The sequence below is a fragment of the Danio aesculapii genome, chromosome 17 (genome assembly GCF_903798145.1).
Source record: "Danio aesculapii chromosome 17, fDanAes4.1, whole genome shotgun sequence".
Taxonomy (NCBI): Eukaryota; Metazoa; Chordata; class Actinopteri; order Cypriniformes; family Danionidae; genus Danio; species Danio aesculapii.
The window spans coordinates 6,233,662-6,248,539 of NC_079451.1; the positions used below are offsets into that span (position 1 = coordinate 6,233,662).

Genomic DNA, 14,878 nt, shown 5'->3' on the forward strand with positions numbered 1-14,878 from the left:
TGTTTGACTTTCTGTTCAAGAATGACATCATCACAAGCTTAAACAGCACACACTAGCATTTTTCAAGTATACAGGAGACAATTGTGCTTAAACTGACTAAGCTTTGATGCTAAAAAGATGGCGGAAAAGACAAACGGCATCGTTTAAAGCTCATGAAAACAGTGCAAAGAATAAGAATTAAGTGCTTTCTATGCTTCTATGCTTACAGGCATTATATATGTACAGACTCATGGCTGGTACGTTGGCGCACACGCCTCCATCCCTGAGGCTGATGGGCATTGAGGGTCGGAGGGCACACAGCTGGCAGAAGAACAAGCAGAATGGCTCGGGCCTTGGTACCTTAGGGAGAAAGAAAAGAGCAAGGTTTAAATGCAGACGATTCATTGTGGCTGAATTATAGATGATACGCAGTATGCGCTGACCATGATCTGGCTTTCATGACCCGTGACGCAGTCGTCCTCTTTCTGTAATGGCCGAAGTCACGGATCAAGTCTTGGGTTCTTATATCTGACCGCTGAAGGTCCAAGGGCACCATGGTGGGTGGAGAAACATCCAGCTCCAGAAGCATGATGTTCTCAGCCTGTGCCAACAAAAGATTGTTGTAGTGAAAAAAACATACAGAATTGTTTTAACATTTGGAATCAGTAGGATTTTGACTACAGTCCACGTAAACCAGATGTTGCTGAAAAGTTTATTTCAGTATGTTGATGTACTTCATACTGAAACTGAATATTGAGTAAGGCAGGGCTATTCAATTAGTTTGTCATTTGGGCCAGTTCATGAAAAGCATCCCAAATCAGTGGTCAGAGAGATATGACTTGCAATATAAGCGATGACACAACAGCAAAACAAGAGCCCATATGTGGCATTTTTGTTCCTTAAGACACCCGTGTCGGCTTTTAAATGTTAATATTTAGTATTTTGAAAATACATAACATCAATGCATTGTACAATAGGCTTTTTTTACAAACGTATTCAAATGTTGTTTTTCAAAGCACAACAAAGTCAGTGCATTGCTTCTGGAGGCTTCTTCTACATTCAGACACATTCATATGTTATGTTTTAAACTGCGTAACTATTATGGATGCAACGATTATAGATTTTGGTTGTACGATTATATAGTCTGAAGAATAATCATGGTTTCACGGTTATCACGTCTAATGTAAACTAAAGTATTTAGATTAACTGTTGTTATCATCTGCGTTCATACATACATACAGTAATCATTGTAATAATTTGTAATTATTCGTCTAACATATCTTTTGTTTACATTGCACTGAAAGCCACGCACAACTCTCACCGTTACAGCGTGAGATGTTTTCTAGTTGGTGTGTCTGGAAGGTGCGAGCGCATCCCTCCGCTTGCGCAAGCATATGGGCATATATTCTTACATTGGAAATAATGAACGGCCTGCTGCTATAGTTAATCCAGTATGCGTGTGTATTAGCCTTGGTATAAACTCGGAACTTTAAACTAGCGCACAGGTGGCATAACTTTGTTTAGTTGCAGCAGATTCATTCCATACAACAGAAATGCGGCATTGAGAAGCCTTTAAGATTAAGTATCCAAATGTTTTCGGCTGCTCGCGCCACTCACTCGCTTAATGTCAGGTGACTCACGCTCTGCGCAACCTTTAACTGCAGCTCGTGCTATATTGAACAGACGCATGTCACTTTATGACTACAGCATAATCGAAAAATCTAAATATACTGTATGCCAAAATACACTTGAGACATATACTTGAAATGACATAAGAGTCACATGGTCACACATAAGAATTTAAATATGAGTAGATTTTAGGGCAGTTTAAGGAAATTCATAAGCGAAAGTCGAATACAAATTCAGTACTAACCCTGTATCTAGAAGGCGACCCGTGTGCCACAGCAGTTTGAGCATACATACTAACTGGTCTCTTATTTCCCACTACAGAAGTTGGTCTTCGTCGGACAAGAGGTGAGTTACTGGAAAATAAGATCAAACACAATATCATGACATAAGTTTCTAATCATCCTTGTTCAGCAATGTTTGAAACAATTGTTCATACTTTTCTGAAGGGAGAAGAGGTAAAACTTTCCACTGGTCTTCCTCGCTATCAAAGTGAAGCCGATTTATGATCTTATTCTTTTCCTCAGGAGGAATGAAGTTCTCTATGATCAGATTTCTGGTGGAAATACAAAGCGACAAATGACAAAACTCAGCCACACACAGGTATTTTTATAGTTTAAAACAGCGAGGACTGGTGGGACATACTTGAATTTCATCTCTCTTGTCAGCTCGTTCATTGTCTGCTCCAGTTCCTGCCTCATTGTGACATGTTCATTGATGATATCTCCAATCTCAGATCTCACCAACTGCAGCTTACTGTAAAACTGAGAGGAGCAACCAAAGCAAGGTTGACCGAGGGGAAAGAAAAAAACAGTAAAATATTATTTAGATGTGATAATGTAATAAATATGGTTTATACAGTGTGTGTTCCATCATACAAACATCAAATACACACATTTAACCAGTTTGTTGTTAAACAAAGAGATGTTAATACCCATTGACTTCCATGATATTTTTTTCTACTATCGAGCTCAACAGATATCGACTGCTGTTAGTGTTCTCCAAAAGAAAAATGTGGAAACAAGAGGAATACATAAGCAAAAGGTTTTTACATACTTTGGGTGAACTATTTTAGAGTTTTTTTTTATAGCCTAACCTTAGCTTTCTTTACTACTTTAGGCTTCAGAATGTATAAATGTTGTTGATTTGTGACGATTATCCAAATATATTACAATAAAATTCTGTATTTTTGTCCGCTATTTTGTTGTGTAACTCCAAAAATAAGGTGGCAAGGTGGCTTAGTGGTTAGCACTGTCCCCTCACAGCAAGAAGGTAACTGGTTTGAGTCCCAGCTGAGCCAGTTGGCATTTCTGTGTGGAGTTTGTATGTTCTCTCGGTGTTGGCGTGGCTTTCCTCCGGGTGCTTTGGTTTCCCCCACAGTCCAAAGACATGCGCTGTAGGTGAATTAAATAAACTAATCAGTGTATGGGTGTTTCCCAGCACTAGGTTGCGGCGCTTTGGTGCATTTCTCACAACACTATTTACATTTGCACAACAGTTAATGCATTTCTCAAAACAATTAGTGCAAACTGCAAAACCTAGTTGATAACCTGCAAAAGCATGTCACTTGCTCAAAATGGATAGCGCATTCCTCAAAAGTATTCATGTCAATGAAAGTGTCAGTGTCATCAAGATGAAAAGTCATGACACCATTGTTTATGAACGAGATAGTCAAATGGCTTTGTCATGTTTTCATTATGACAGTTTACTCTGTACAGTTTTTCCAATGCAAAAAAATCTGATTTTGGAGACACTGCCTGAAAATGCTCAAGACAGCACTAGATACTATTTGCACAGCCATTCGAAAACTACAGTAGTTAGACAACACTGCATTTAGTGAGGTATCTGAGTACAAGACACTGATTATGTATGTTTCACATTTTTACTGCATATGATCTTTGCAATTCTAATTTAATCACAGCATTGCGCAAAAGAATAAATACACCCTTATTTACAACAAACATAAACTTCCTTTGGGTAGAGCTGTGCACAACTGTAAACAATATTGCAGTACATATTGGAACTGAACCTACTGTACAACACACATAGGTCTGTAAATCATTCATCAAATTGTTTAATTTAGAAGACATTTTCAGAAAAAAAAAAGAATAAATTTTTTTAATAAAATTTGCTTGACAGATTAACTAGTTCAACATTTTTGTATGTAATGACTCAAGTAATGAAATGAGGACTATTAGTTTTAAATGAAACGACTATTCAGCATTCACAAGTTTAGTTAATTTTGACTTGACATGACATAGGCAAATGATAATGTTATAAAACAGCAGAGAGTTGTATGAAAGCAATAATGCATAATCAAAAGCATTTGCTATTTGTTGGAAGGAATGAGAAACTGCTACTATGATGTGCACAAATGACTAATTGTTTTGAGAAATGCATTAACTGTTGTGCAAATGTAAATAGTGTTGTGAGAAATACACCAAAGCCACTGAGAAAAACTGTAATATAACGAGGACCCGGATTTTTGTATATTGTCCCACTTAGAGTATAAGAATGACAAATTACTGAATTAATAAATATTTAAAATACCAATCTGAGTGCAAAAATACTTGAACAAAAAGAAAATTAGAGGTGATATGAAAGGCACAGAGATGTTAGTCTGTCAAAAATACAGGTTAGCAGTCACATTAGTTGTGACTTTACTCACCTTTCTAAGTTTCTTAGTCTTAAATTCCACCTCTTGCTGTAAAGTGGAGAACGTCTCTTTTAGCTCAATGGTCTCTTCGTCTTGTTCAAACATCAGCTGCTGCATTTCTCTTTCTTTTCTATCCTAAAAAAGATTAATCGCATACATATGAGATATGAGATCCTTAAAGTACATTATTATTTGCTGTAAAGCCTACTACTTTTGATATTTACCTGCTCAGCAATCTCCAGCCTCGTCAGTTCCAGCATTTTCTGCTGCTCATTGGTGTGGTCAATGATGTTTTTCCCTCCAACCAGAAGCTTACTTTCCATAGCCTACAAAAACCCCATGGCACGCAGTAAAGGATGTGATTTATGAATGATATAGTGTATAATCTGCATGAAGAAAAAAAGTTGTGTGGAAAGAACTAACCTTGTATTTTTCGATCATAATTTCCATAGCTTGTTGCTCCTTCAGCAACTCTTCCACAGTCTTTACTTTCTCGTTTACCGTGCCAAGTTTCCTGCTAATATCTGGCTTGTAACTGGCAGAGGTCTTGGCCATCTGCTGCTTCCACCAATAGTCCTCCACGCTTTCCTCTCGAACCATCTGAACAACCTCTACCTCTCCGTTTCTCGGAGTTTCCACCTCTCCGCTACTCATACTCCTCTTCATCCTCAGGCTGTTTCTTCTCTGTCGTCTTCTTTCTTTCGCCAGCATCCCTCGTTCTTCGAGCTGCGCCTTCAGACGGGCTATTTCCTCCTGGAACTCACGGAGCAGGGCATCTTTGGGGTCCTCGTTGATCTTTGGCTTGTTTTTGATGTTCTTCGCTCTGTTTGCGTACCTCAGCGTGGTGAGAGTCTCATCATAATAGCATGAAGCTGGTCCAACAGTGGCCACCATAACGGTTTTAGCATTGCCCCCTAGTGAGTCCTGTAACAACCGAGTGAGTTTGGAATCCCGGTAGGGGACGTGGGTGCTCTTCCCATCCACCAAAGCCGAAATGACATTTCCAAGAGCAGAAAGAGACAAGTTGATCTTTGCAGCCTCTTTAAATCTCCGTCCCTGCACACCTGTTTTGCTTTGGCGCTCACTACCGGCAAGATCCACCATGTTTAACTTTCCAACACGAATGTGGTCCTCACCATCAATGCCCATTTCACCACACTCAATAGTTATGACAAAAATCGCATGAGATCTGGAGCTGCGCTCATTCATTTTGGTGAATCCTACAGACCTTGACTGATTCCCCAAGTTCATGACGTGTTCAATCTCCTTTATGTTCTTGGTCACAACACATGAGAGGTCTTTAACATAGACGCCCAACTCTGGGTTTTCCTTGAGCTCTAGTTTTTTGTTGTTGTCCTTGCAGAGGAGATCTCGTATCTCTTCTTGATATATCTCAATGTAAGACACTCTCACGAGATACTGCTGGTTCTGAGACCTGGATATTTGAGTAAATATGTGCTGAAATGAATTTGGGATCACTCCCCTCGTCTCGGGGTCTGTGGGCACACCTTCCATTGTGTATGTTTTGCCTGTGCCAGTTTGCCCATATGCAAATATTGTTCCGTTGAACCCGAGCAAAACAGAGTCAATAAGAGGTTTGCATGCATAGTCGTACAACTCGTTTTGTTTTGAACCCACGTCATAGACGGCATCAAACGTGAATGATTTGACGAGGCTTCCGGAGGATTTGGGATTACGCACGCTCACCTGTCCCAGTCTGACATCTACTTCAACAATTCTTTCCTGATTCATCGCCTCTTCCTTCTTGTTTAAAGGGCGGCACCGCACCACCACCTTAACCGCCTCTGATTTCTTGCCAATCGACATGGAGCGCGGTCGCAATAAGCTGTTTCTCTTCATCATTTTGATGAAAAATCCGCCTCTTTAATATGCAGCTGTTTTATATAAGGACGCGAGGAGCGATGTCGGAAAACAGTCATTCACATAAAGGCTATAAATGCGGCAAATGCACGTCCGTTCCATGTAAACGTGAGCGCAGAGCATCTTGGTGGTCCAAAGCCAGCATCACACACCGCTCCACGCAGCGAGGCTCGCGCATCTCCCTCTCCCGCGGCACACGCCCTGTTTCCCGCAGACAATAGGCAGAGCGCGCTCACGGGCGGACGGATGCTGATAGGTGGACCAGACTCTGTTTCTGCCTGCGCGAGGCGATGACGCACTCGGTGCTATAATCATTCAATCATAAGATTACCGCTGATTAGGTTACTACAAGTCAGCGTAAGTCATATGGTCAGTTATTTGGCTAATAATTGGCTACTTTGGTGTTTTATCTTAGGTTAAGAGACATCAAACCTTTAAAGGTTGAAAAACCATACAACTGATAGCAGAGAAGGAAAAACAGGTTACTGTGAAATTAAAAATGCCCATAGCCTATCTCATGCATATAAAATATAATATATAATGAAATATCTATCTATCTATCTATCTATCTATCTATCTATCTATCTATCTATCTATCTATCTATCTATCTATCTGTCTGTCTGTCTGTCTGTCTGTCTGTCTGTCTGTCTGTCTGTCTGTCTGTCTGTCTGTCTGTCTGTCTGTCTGTCTGTCTGTCTATCTATCTATCTATCTATCTATCTATCTATCAATCATCTATCTATGCACTCTCAGAAAAAAGGTATACGGTGGTACAAATAATGTTCCTTAAAGAACAGTTTTGTACCTTTGTAAAAGTTGTACCTTATATGGTACAGAAAAGACCTCTTATGATACTGTTCTGGAACTTTTATGGTATACAACTGAAATGAAGGTACACAATTGTTCTCATATAAAAGGTACAAAAGTGTTGAACAACTCCTTTATTACAATATAAATGAAAATAAATATGACTGAAAAGCTAAAGTGATTTTAATTTCCATATTAAAACATGAATCATCATTTAAAAGCATATTCTTAACGAAACTCAAAAACCTTTATTATTAAATTCTATAATACAAGACACGTGGTAAAACAAAACTATAGGTATTGTAAACTAAACGTTTAAGGCATTTTTAATAAATGTTTGGTAAGCATTTTTGACACTGTTAAGGTGTCTTGTCACTGTAGTTGTACCTTCATGGAGCAGATTTGTACCTTTGATTACCCTTTCTCATGGTACAAATCATGTCCTTAAAGGTACAAACTGCAATGGTACAATGGAAACTGCACATGGTGTGTTTCTTTGTCTTAAGGTACAATTCTGTTCCATAAAAAGGTACTGCCCCAGTGACATGGGTTTGTACCTTCTTTGATACAACATTGTACCATTTTTTATGAGAGTGTGAGCTATATACAGTTGAAATCAGAATTAGTAGAACCCCCTCCGCCCCCCCCTAAAATTTTATTTTTTTCATTTTTAAATATTACCCAAATTATGTTTAACAGAGCAAGGATATTTTCACAATATTTGTGATAATATTTTTTTCTTCTGGAGAAAGTCTTATTTGTTTAATTTCAGCTAGAATAAAAGCAGATTTTAATTTTTTTAAAACAATTTATGGTCAATATTATTAGCCCATTTAAGAATTTTTTTTTCAACTGTCTACAGAACAAACCATTGCTATACAATAACTTGCCTAATTACCATAACCTGTCTAGTTAACCTAATTAACCTAGTTAAGCCTTTAAATGTCACTTTAAGCTGTATAGAAGTGTCTTGAAAAATATCTAGTCAAATGTTATTTACTGTCATCATGTCAAAGATAAAATAAATCAGTTATTAGAAATGAGTTATTAAAACTATTATGTTTAGAAATGTGTTAAAAAAATCTTCTCTCTGTTAAACAGAAATTGGGGAAAAACTAAACAGGGGGGCTAATAAATTAGGGGGGCTAATAATTGTGACGTTAACTGTATATATAGCCTATAGATTTATTGGTGTGATAAAATCCTAATAAAACAAAAAATCTAAAGAATAAATTATAAAAATAACGAAAAAAATAAAATAAATAAATTCTAAGAATAAGATTAAAGCAAACCAAACTACAAATTAATAAAATAGATACTGCATTAATTTAATAATTTTGATAATTATAACATTAATAAATAATAATAATAGTTGGTGTAAATAAGATTAGGATAAAACAACCCCCCGAAATAAATAAATAATATTATATTTATTTATTATTTTATTTTTGTATAATGTCCCAGTGAGCTGAAAATGTATATAATAAATGGTTTTTCCAAATTTTAACCTTTATTATATACATTTTTATAATGGGACTTTATTTGTATAAATAAAAAATAGCTAAATTGTGTTAAATATGCCTTTTACATTTTATGGGCCACCTCGCATATTTGGAGGTACCTCGCATGTTTGATTGTGGTGCTTAAAACATTAAAAACCCTGCCCTACAGCACTGGGTACCCAAAAAATGAAATAGAGTCAATCCGAGCAGACCATATAGCCAATTTATTATTGTACAATCCTACATTCTTTTCAGGGTTGGTTATGATACTGATGTGACTCAGATTCACAATAATGAAGTTTATAGATAATGATAATCTTCCTTTATGACCAATGCAGCTAATCTATGCACACCTTGGAGTAATTTTCATTCATTTGCACTAATTGCACTGATTTGCATCGTCTGAAGTGGCAGCAGAATGTGTTTCTCCCTGAGCACGTGACTCCAGCACACGCTGATATTCGGCCAATGGAAACGCAGCACAGACTCGCAGTCACTCAGAGCGTGTGGAGAGAAGTTCACCGGTCCGGGTGCAAAGTCTCAAGTTTCGTTTGACTTATCCCGAAGATCCACGCGCATTTTACTCCATCATCACCTTTTATGGCAGATAGTTTTTGCTCTCTGTGAATGAAATGTTTGATGAATGCGTCGAACAACTGACATTTCGTGAGTTGCCAATAGCAACAGCGTTTATTTTCAGCATTATTAATGTAAAGCATCGCGAAATGTAAATAATAACATTTTGTATATATTTTTTTATATTTTGCATTTTTAATTTGAAGATAAAATGGGTTTGGGACAGAATCGGGTGCGTTTGCTGTGCATGCTGACTTTAACGCTGGTGTTTTTTGTTGTGGAAGTTGTGGTCAGCAGAATAACAGCATCTCTCGCGATGTTGTCGGACTCTTTTCACATGCTGTCGGACGTAATAGCGCTAATAGTGGCTTTAATCGCGGTGAGCTTTGCGGAGACCACTCGAGCCACCAGTAAAAACACGTACGGATGGATCCGCGCAGAAGTGATGGGAGCTCTGGTGAACGCTGTGTTTTTGACAGCCCTCTGCTTCACTATCTTTTTAGAGGCAGTTGAGCGCTACACGCAGCCGCACGAGATCGAGAATCCACGCGTGGTCATCTGGGTCGGTGTTGCGGGTCTTTTGGTGAATGTGCTCGGTTTGTTTCTCTTCCACGGACACGCGGGGTTTGGTGGGCACGGGCATGCGCATGGTGGGCACTCTCACGCCGGACACTCTCACGCGCAGCAGACTAACCACAGAGAAAAACCAAAGGCGCACGAAGAAGCATGCAATCTCATGATAAACAGTTCACAAGGAGATCACACTTGCGAGCAGAAATCAGGTATGGTATCAGGTGTGGTAAAAAATGAAACGTTTTATTTTTTAACTCACCATAATAGTGTATTAGAGTTAGAATCATCATTATAATGTGTTTTGTTTACATTTTTTAGAGAGGACACCCACTAAAATGTCATTCAATGTATACATTGTTATACTGTGTACATTGTTATAACAATAACATAATAGTTTATATACTAACAAAAAAATCTTACCTGGCATATTTAGAACAAGAATAATTTAACGGTACAGCCACAAATACTAACTGATTGTAATTTTATATATATGATTATATAGCTTTATATCTTTCTTCAAATCGCAAAGTTACCCTTTAACAAAGAAAGAAGTTCATTACAATTTAGTATTATAGTATTATTATCACATAGAAATTCTTAATTCAGGTCAAAATAATATATTGTTTACCTTTATGTAAATATAATCATAATGTTGGATGATAATCGGACATTATTTGAGAAATATTTTGATGTTTATGTATGTTTGAAACATTTAAAATGTAAAGTCAATTGTGTGAATTTAATTTGATGCAGATTCAGTTTTATTATTATTAGTAGTAGTAGTAGTATAAATATTAATAAAAAATAATAAATATATGAGTTTTCATTTTTCTTTTATTTATAATCAAATATATAGTCAAATAAACTGTGTTAAATAAAATAATATGTGTTTTCTGATCAGTCTAGAACTATTAGGCAATGGTAAAATTGTTACTTTCATACCAAAAGTTAAAAAAAAAAAAAAACATGAAGTGAGTAAAATCTAAACATCTTCACCGTCTTCACCATCCTGGAAATTCTTGAAATGTTTGGATGTTTCCAAGACAAATTTAATACAATTTTTTAAAAGGGTTATAGAAAAGCTTACAATCAACATTAACACTTAAATACACAAATACACTTCTTAAAACATGTACACATACAGTGGACATCACCTATATGCTGTAAACTCCAGGTTAACTGTTTATATATAGTAACTTGTAATTGAGTGTAACTTTAATTTACTTGAATTGTAATGCAATAATGTGCAGTGTTTGGTAAAGCTGCTTAAACATTAATTATTGTAAGAAACACTATTCAAATATACTTGAATTGAATTAAACATCGCTATATATTTTAATCAGCAGTTTTTTTTCTGTTGGAAATCTGAAAACCTTAAAAGTCATAAAATATCAGGGAATTTCAAAAGTGTGATTTTAATGCTAAGTGCAAAAATTAAAATATACATATTCTTTAAAAGTAAATTGAAATGTTCATAGTTAACATACATTTTTCCTTTTGTAGCTGGTAGTCATCACAAATGACTGGAAAACATGAGAACCCTGTGGCAATCGTCTACTGTGAATATTTCCTAGTTATTTTCCTGCTCATTATTTTTGCAATTTTGGCCCATTTTTTTTTCAACAGTGCTGGTTTCGGGTTATTTTTTGCCATAGGGATTTAAAAAAATGTCCTTGTTTAAAAATGATAAGGCATGAATCAAACCAACCTGGTATAAGGACAACATTAAGTACTTTGATTTGCAAAGAAGTATAAAATCTGACAAATGACAAATAGACAAAACTGTGTACTTCACAGCTTTAATGAGAGAAATAAATACAAAGTTCTGTCATTAAACTCTGTGTCATGAGCTGTGTCTGTGAATATAGATCATTTCTGTGGTGATTGGCCCATGAACATTTCCTGCTTGTTATCAAACTCTTCATAACTGTAACAAGAGGCAATTCAATCATAACTTAAATGTTAAAACAGCAATCAAAACATTATTTATCAATGTGTGGCTCTTTTTGGATTCTCGGAAACTATAGAAATTAAAAATATAAAACAGAAAATACGTTGAGGCCTTTGTTTTTGTTTACATCCCTCAAAATGGTCTATATTGGCAGTAACAAGTCTCGCTACTTGCTCAGCCATAACAATCAAAGCAGCATCAGCGTAGCAGATCTATGCCACAAAGACCATTACCATAAAAAATCACTCAGAGTTTTCATGACAGAACTACATTTATATGAAGTGTTGCAAATAACACTCAAATGAAAATTACAGACAAATATAAAACTAGTGTGAACTTATTTCAGGTTTATATTAAGAGTGTAGGTAGACTGACTTGGTATAAAGAATATGTTTGTTCTGCTTTGCTCACTGTGACTTTCTGATTGGTGGAAATTACTGTACACCATCCTGGGTAATGTAGTTTATCTGCATACATTCCCCTATTTATTTTTATTACTATTATTATTGTTATTATTAAGCTGAACAAACTTCTTCAAAATGTTTAATAAGGTATTTAACATCTAAATTTTCAATATTTAGGTGAACAGTTAATCTGTAAATTTTCAATCAAAGTCTGACCATTGCTTCTGCGTTTGGTGTGGCGGTCCTTCTCTGTTGACGTCAGTTTGATGGAGACAGTCCTGGCTTCAGCCCGCAGCCCGCAGCTTGATGACATAGTTGACCAGGTCCGCTACGTAGTTGACAATCGCCTACGCCTCCCCCTACCCAAACCCAACCGTGACAGTAGCATGGGTGCTACCTTAGTTGGCGGTACAAGGTTCACTACGTAGTTGATGATAGCCTACACCTCCCCCTGCCCTAAACCCAATCATCACAGTAGCATGGGCATTACCTTAGTGGACGGTACAGGTACGGTCGCTTCACCTCCCCTACCCTAAACCCAACTGTCATAGTTTTATGGGCGCTACCTTAGTGAGCGGTACAAGGTTCACTACGTAGTTGAAGATTGCTTACACCTCCCCCTACCTTAAAACACAACTATCACAGTAGCATGGGCATTACCTTAGTGGGCGGTACAAGGACGATCGCTACACCTCCCCCTACCCTAAACCCAACCGTCACAGTAGCATGGGCGCTACCTAAGTGGGTGGTACAAGGTCTGCTACGTAGTTGACAATCACCTACACCTCCCCCTACCCTAAACCCAACCATCACAGTAGCATGGGCATTAACTTAGTGGGCAGTACAAGGTCCACTACATAGTTAACAATCGCCAACACTTCCCCCTGTCTTAAACCCAACCGTCACAGTAGCAGGGGCATTACTTTAGTGGGCAGTACAAGGTCCGCTATGTAGTGGTTGATGATCGACTACGTCATCAAGCTTTGGGCTGCAGTGAGGACATCTTGGTTTGATAGCTTCTATCACAATATTCGTAACCACGCCCCTCTTACCCATAGTTTCTTATGAGGGCATGATGCGCAAAAAGAAAACCCCGCCCCCTACTCAATATTCAGTATTCAGTTAACACCCTAAAATAAAGGTCTCAGCAAATAGATTTTAATAAAAAACTTTTAGCTTTGCTTCTTTTTATGCTCATAAATTAACGGAAAACATAACTGAATATTTTTACTTCCTCCTACTATTTTGCTCACTATGTGCACTTCTTTTATAGACTCCCTGAACATCATGATCACTGCCAAAGCCTCGTTGGAGGATCTGGATCAGTCTCCCGAGTCGGCGTCACAGCTGAATATGCGCGGAGTGTTTCTGCATGTGCTTGGCGATGCGCTCGGCTCCATCGTTGTGGTCGTCAACGCCCTGATCTTCACTTTTGTTTGGACCCCATGCCACAGTGACCAAATCTGTTACAACCCCTGTCGCAACACCCACTTAACGGACCACCACCATGTTAATTCCACAGTCCTGAGCATATCCAAAAGCCCCGACCGGATCCCCAGAACAATATCTGTAGCCGGCCCATGTTGGGTGCTTTATCTCGACCCAACGTTATGTCTAATAATGGTGTGCATTTTGCTCTACACAACATTCCCTCTCCTAAAAGAGTCGGCTTTGATTCTCCTGCAAACAGTGCCCGAGCAGATCGATATGCCCAAGCTGAAAGGTAAACTGAGGAGCCTGGATGGAGTTCTAGCCGTTCATGACCTGCATATCTGGCAGCTGGCTGGTGCACGCATTATTGCGACCGCTCACATCAAATGCACCGATCCAGCTTTGTACATGGACATCGCCAAACGCATTAAAGGTGTCTTCCATGATGAAGGCATCCACGCTACTACCGTTCAACCAGAGTTTTCAGCTTTTTCTGAAGGGTTTGGTGACCCCCAGTGTGAGCTTTCTTGCCGAAGCCAATGCAAACCAAAACTATGTTGTAATCCGACCAAAAGGGCTAAGCCAGAGGAGGAGTTAGACAAATGTAGGCATGATAAACCTCACTGTCATGCTGTAGAATGGGGTGATGGGAAAAAAGTGGACGATGCTGTTCATACGGAGATGGAATCTTCGGTTTAGGTCAAGGAGGACATTATATTGCATGAGTTGCACATGGCTGCTTTCTCATACACAGGAAATGTGTTTAATTTGGGCCATTGTGTGGATTATTGCAAATCTGATTACTGCAGAAGTATGTTTCAGAGATTTGGGTTGATTAAACCTAGCAACTTTAGACTCCCTGCTGTGATCTGTATGTAAACCTGATACAGAATGCAGTTTTATCTTTGTATTTTTGTTATCAATGGTTGCTTGATATATAGTTCACCCAAAAAAGAAAATTCTGGCATTGTTTATTCATCCTTAACTTGTTTTCCATCTTAATGAGTTTCTAAGTTATTTAGAAAAATGTCGGAAGCTTGTAACCATCAACTTCCATGGTATTTGTTTTTCCTACTATATTCAAAATCTGTAACCATTTCCATTCTTCAGAATATCTTCTTTTGTGTGAAACCCATAAATGTCTGAAGCCACTTCAGAGTGAGAAAATAGTGAAATCTTCATTTTTGGGGTGAACTATTCCTTCAAAGATCAATATAGTTATAAATGAAGACATATGTTGATGAATATAAGTATCAGATTATTTATATATATATCAGTTTATTTTTCATTACTAGTTTCAAGGTATAATCTAAGAATATGCAGGTTCATGTTGGATTGGTGTGTGTGTGTTTTTAAAAGGATGTTTCAAATCTGCGTATTGCAGGAGTCAGGGTGTTTTAGATATCTGGGTTTGTAAAATGACATACTGTGTTTTCTGTTTGGACCATATATGAAAGTCAAATACAGTTTTATAGATGGTTCTTAATCAAT

At 37.7% G+C, this 14,878-nt stretch overlaps 2 protein-coding genes across 2 annotated transcripts; one reads left to right on the forward strand and one right to left on the reverse strand.

Moving 5' to 3' along the window:
• kif3cb (kinesin family member 3Cb) lies at positions 1-6,398 on the reverse strand. The gene is made up of 8 exons (XM_056477750.1): positions 4,685-6,398; positions 4,486-4,587; positions 4,274-4,396; positions 2,251-2,369; positions 2,045-2,161; positions 1,853-1,961; positions 423-580; positions 1-339 (listed from the first exon to the last, which is right to left on the reverse strand). The coding sequence occupies exons 1-8, from the start codon at positions 6,122-6,124 to the stop codon at positions 228-230; spliced, it is 2,280 nt and encodes a 759-aa protein (XP_056333725.1). The 5' UTR covers positions 6,125-6,398; the 3' UTR covers positions 1-227.
• A 2,813-nt stretch (positions 6,399-9,211) lies between these two features.
• slc30a1b (solute carrier family 30 member 1b) lies at positions 9,212-14,484 on the forward strand. Its single transcript, XM_056477263.1, has 2 exons — positions 9,212-9,810; positions 13,230-14,484. The coding sequence occupies exons 1-2, from the start codon at positions 9,240-9,242 to the stop codon at positions 14,084-14,086; spliced, it is 1,428 nt and encodes a 475-aa protein (XP_056333238.1). The 5' UTR covers positions 9,212-9,239; the 3' UTR covers positions 14,087-14,484.
• Positions 14,485-14,878: the final 394 nt, after the last annotated feature.

What these genes read in the sequence shown, in the direction of transcription:
- kif3cb (XM_056477750.1), bottom strand. Translation starts at nt 6,124, where the DNA reads ATGATGAAGAGAAACAGCTTATTGCGACCGCGCTCCATGTCGATTGGC. An exon ending in AGACTAAGAAACTTAGAAAG is followed by an intron (nt 2,370 to 4,273) that starts GTGAGTAAAGTC and finishes TGCTCCTCTCAG; the next exon opens with TTTTACAGTAAGCTGCAGTT. An exon ending in GTCATGAAAGCCAGATCATG is followed by an intron (nt 340 to 422) that starts GTCAGCGCATAC and finishes TTTCTCCCTAAG; the next exon opens with GTACCAAGGCCCGAGCCATT.
- slc30a1b (XM_056477263.1), top strand. Translation starts at nt 9,240, where the DNA reads ATGGGTTTGGGACAGAATCGGGTGCGTTTGCTGTGCATGCTGACTTTA. An exon ending in CACTTGCGAGCAGAAATCAG is followed by an intron (nt 9,811 to 13,229) that starts GTATGGTATCAG and finishes CTTCTTTTATAG; the next exon opens with ACTCCCTGAACATCATGATC.